Here is a 4,838-nt window from a genome sequence, read left to right on the forward strand (position 1 = left end):
TAATATATTAGTTCCTTTTTTTAAATCACAGTTGTGATTCTCAGTTAATGCAAAATTGTGTATCTCTTGTTCTGGTGTATTAATTTTTTTTATCTCTGTGTATCTCTATTATATGCACATGTATCTCTATTTATTAATTTATATTTATCTATGTAATGTGTTATATTCAACTCTTGTGAACTGTAACAGCAACATGCTGAGCTTAAAGATTAAATATTACAATTGTATGATGGTGAATTAATGAGCTGTTTGTGTTCTGTAGGATGATGTCAACTGAAAGCGCAAATAGTTTCACTCTAATTGGAGAAGCTTCAGATGGAGGAACCATGGAGAACTTGAGTCGCAGGCTGAAAGTATGGACTCATTAATACAAAACTGCACTTTACAACTATACACAATGTCATATTTACTGTACATTTATGTTCTTGGCAGACACAAAAGTAGTACAATAACGCAGATGATTTATTAGTTAGAGTTGATTTAATTGATCTATGATAATTTTTGGATTACTGTTGATATTGCTATTTTAAACCATTAGTCAGAACAAAAAGCATTTGAAGGATGTGCATAATTCAGTTATTTATTTGACACTAATATAATAATTTGAGCTTGTTAAAGTTGTTGTTATTATTTAATATTATTATTTTAATAACATTCAACTTATTTAACTGCAATTCACAAGCAAAAAAGAAAAAGAAAAAATAAGTTTATTTTGAGTGTTTTTTTTTTTTATACAAACAAGTCAAGGTGTGATACCAAACTGGACCACATGGAGATGCCACAAGACATACCAGTCATCTTGACCTGACTGGATATACAACCAGAATGAGTTTTGTTTTACCGCTGTGGGCACTGCCACCGCATCTGCAAAATGCATTTGCACTTTTGACCGCTAAGTGGCGTTTTAACCACAGACTTCCACAAGTTCTGGCGAACATGTCAAGTGCATTTTGTATTATTTCATTCCCATAATTTAACTGAAATATGACACAAAATGTGGCCGCAATTTACATAAAACAATGGGACTAAAAAGAAGGGACAGATTAATAAAAGGGCCTAATGTTTAAACTCATGTTCTCTCATTATAATCAACAAAGTGCACACAGGATGTAAATGACATTCGTTGTGCAGTGTAGTCAACTTCATTGATTTATAGTTAAATAATTGAAAACTTAAGTGATTTTAAAAGGAGCGCTCTTTACTTGCTTTCTCTATACAGTCCATTCACAATTTATGTAAAACCTATATTTTTCATGCACCCAAATTTAAATGCAGGAATGACTATGCTAAATTATCAGTCACAAAATTTGAGAGGATTGACCGTGATAATCATAACAATGGATGAAAAACATAAAATTTAATTAATGAAATTTCATTAACGTGCATTAAACAAATCAGTGTTGGTTGAATAAATGTGTAGTATAGTTTAAAAATCCTCTAAACATTTTTGTTCCTATTGTGATTAGAAATTCATTTATCTCTATATTGTTGTAAGCATGTTACATTGCTTATGCGTATAATAAATAATAAATAATATATTAGTTTATATATATATATATATATATATATATATATATCCCAGTTAATAAGTAGATGAAGTAGGCTATTACAGATTAGTTATTAAAACTAAAACTATAATGGCTAAAATAAAAATAAGTATTAACTAAGTAGTATTTTTAGTAGTTTTTATATAAAAACTAATACAATTTTAAGAAGAATACTAAAACAAACTGATTCAGTTGGAAACTGAAAATTATTACAGGTTTGCATATACAGTTCAGTGTTTGATGGAAAAGGAAGAATACAGAATCTTTCAATTCAGTTCAATTCAAGTTGATTTGTATAGCGCTTTTTACTATACAAATCGTTACAGAAAATTAAGTTTCTACAATATATTTAGTAGTAGCTTGTCAGTGGCTATGTCAAATTGATGTACATATGGCAGAAATGTACGGTAAAATTCAGTTAATGACGTAATCAAACAGACGATGAACACTGTTAACAGCCATGATTATATGTTGCAATCAAACTTGTAGCAAAATTTGGTAGTTTATATTGTTTCAGGGTTGGCATCATCTGAAGTCCTCTGAGGGGTTTGTATCATCTCTTCTCGGGTGTTCGGTCATCTCAGGTCTTTGCAAGGGCTGGATCCAGACTGAAGCTTGTGTAATTCCTAGTTACCACGTGATACCAATCCCGCAAAAGACAAGTTGCTATCTAATATAACACCCAGATTTTTGACTGTAGAGTAAGTAACAGTACATCCATCTAGTTGCAAATTGTTATCCAAGAAATTCTGTGTACTGCTTTTTGGTCCAATAAGTAATATCTATGTCTTATCCGAATTCAATAGGAGAAAATTATTGGTCATCCAGTCTTTTATATTTTTAATACACTGTTAGCTTAGATAATTTAGAAGTTTCATCTGGTCTTGTTGAGATATATAGTTGAGTATCATCAGCATAACAATGGAAACTAATTCCGTATTTTCTAATAATATTACCAAGAGGTAACATGTATATTGAAAATAGCAGAGGACCTAGGACAGATCCTTGTGGCACTCCATACTTTACTGGTGATAATTGAGATGACTCATTTAAATGAACAAAATGGTAGCGATCGGACAGGTAGGATCTAAACCATCTTAAAGCCTGCCCTTGAATACCTGTATAGTTTTGTAATCGATCTATGAGTATGTCATGATCTATAGTGTCGAACGCAGCACTAAGATCAAGTAAAACTAGCAATGAGATACAGCCTTGGTCTGACGCAAGAAGCAAGTCATTTGTAATTTTAACAAGTGCAGTTTCTGTGCTATGGTGGGGCCTGAAACCTGACTGAAATTCTTCATAGAGATCATTTTTTTGCAGGAAGGAGCGCAATTGTGCAGACACAACTTTTTCTAAAATTTTTGACATAAAAGGAAGATTTGAGATGGGTCTGTAATTTGCCAGTTCACTAGGATCTAGTTGTGGTTTCTTAATAAGAGGCTTAATAACCGCCAGCTTGAGTGGTTTTGGGACGTGACCTAAAGACAATGACGAGTTAATAATATTGAGAAGCGGTTCTTCTGCTACAGGTAACAACTCTTTCAGTAATTTAGTGGGTACAGGATCTAACAGGCATGTTGTTGGTTTAGATGCAGTGATATGTTTATTTAGCTCTTCCTGTCCTATAGTTGTAAAGCACTGCAGTTTATCTTTTGGTGTGATGAATGAAGCTGAAGTATTATACGCTGTAGAATCTAAATTTGTTGTTGTATTTCTGATGTTATCTATTTTATCAGTGAAGAAATTCATAAAGTCATTACTATTAAACTGTGGGGGAATATTTAGATCGGGTGGCGTCTGGTTATTTGGTAAACTAGCCACTGTGCTAAATAAAAACCCTGGATTGTTTTGGTTATTTTCTATGAGTTTGCAGATATGCTTGGCCCTGGCAGCTTTTAGAGCCTGTCTATAGCTGGACATACTGTTTTTCCACGCAATTCTAAAAACTTCCAAGTTAGTTTTTCTCCATTTGCGCTCAAGGTTACAAGTTTCTTTCTTGAGAGAATGGGTATTACTGTTGTACCATGGTGCAGTACGTGTTTCTTTTCAATTTGATTGGGGCAACAGCTTCTAATGTATTAGAGAAGATAGTGCCATTGTCGCTAGTCATTTCGTCTAGTTCATATGTGTTTGCACATATGAACACAGAGCAGCTGAGGTAAATCAGGCAGGTTATTTGTGAATCTTAGCACAATAGTTCTGAATCTAATTCGTATTATCGTGATGTTTTTCACATTTGCATATTACCATGTACAGTAAAAATAATGCAAAATGAAAATAGTACAAAGCAGCATAACAAATTAAGAACAAAGTTTTTGGGGTCTCTGATGAAAACAAAACAAAGTGAAGCATTGTATGAAGTATTGTATGATGCTGCGTGTCATTCATGCCGATTACAAAAACCCACTGTAACAAATTATTTAGCTTTTGTTCCCTAACTGAATGCCTGTTGAGTTCACAGGTTGATGGTGAATAAAGCAGCACTGTATCTCATGCTCCACTCACGTTATTTTCTTAAAGTTGGCAGGGACAATTTACCTCAACAGCTCATGTTTATAAAACTTGGACACTTGGATTGAACACTTTAGTTGATTCAGCATGTTCATGTTAAACTTTTAAATATGTTACAATATTTAGAACTTCATAAAAATACATTTGGACACATCGATGTATGTATTCCTGAAACGGGCACTTGCCTGCTCTGTAAGTTTGAACCACTCATCAGCCAACACTTTCCGTATGAAGGAGCGGTGATTCAAACCTTTGTATTTTCACCTCTACGATGAAGCTTACTGAACTGCCCAAACCCCCAACATCATGTAACTGGTATTATACAAATGTAAATTCAGTCACATTGTTGGATTAATTTGGATAATATTTGTTGCTAAGTGTAAAATGGATATGCTCTCTCTAAAAGAAAAACCGTTATGGTGTAACACAAATCAGTGTGTTTTAGACCTGCAAAATACACTCAAATCTCAGCATTAATCCAAAAAAAGAATTTAAAAAAGTACACACTTTTGTTCGGGATTTGAACCCATGTCATAGACATTGTTGACTAACTGTGTATTATTCGACTATGAATGAACATTCCATGAAATGCCTAGAAGTACTCTTTCCAGCAATAATAAAAATAACCAGTGGCGTCATGCACCGGTATTTATTTATTAATTTTTTTTGAGGTGACAGTTCTGGTACTGACTGTGAGATATGATAGTCTGATGTTTTTTATATATATTTTTATATATATATATATATATATATATATATATATATACAGACTCTTGA

The 4,838-nt window shown here is 32.9% G+C and overlaps 1 protein-coding gene across 1 annotated transcript in view; it reads left to right on the forward strand.

Moving 5' to 3' along the window:
- Positions 1-238: 238 nt before the first annotated feature.
- becn1 (beclin 1, autophagy related) overlaps positions 239-4,838 on the forward strand; it is a 73,392-nt gene continuing 68,792 nt past the window's right edge. Inside the window, exon 1 of the mRNA XM_016563955.1 lies at positions 239-353. Coding sequence (XP_016419441.1) covers positions 264-353 — 90 coding nt within the window. The 5' untranslated portion in view covers positions 239-263. The remainder of the gene's footprint in view (positions 354-4,838) is intronic.

The sequence above is a fragment of the Sinocyclocheilus rhinocerous genome, unplaced genomic scaffold (genome assembly GCF_001515625.1).
Source record: "Sinocyclocheilus rhinocerous isolate Xijiao unplaced genomic scaffold, SAMN03320098_v1.1 scaffold3973, whole genome shotgun sequence".
NCBI classification, from domain to species: Eukaryota; Metazoa; Chordata; class Actinopteri; order Cypriniformes; family Cyprinidae; genus Sinocyclocheilus; species Sinocyclocheilus rhinocerous.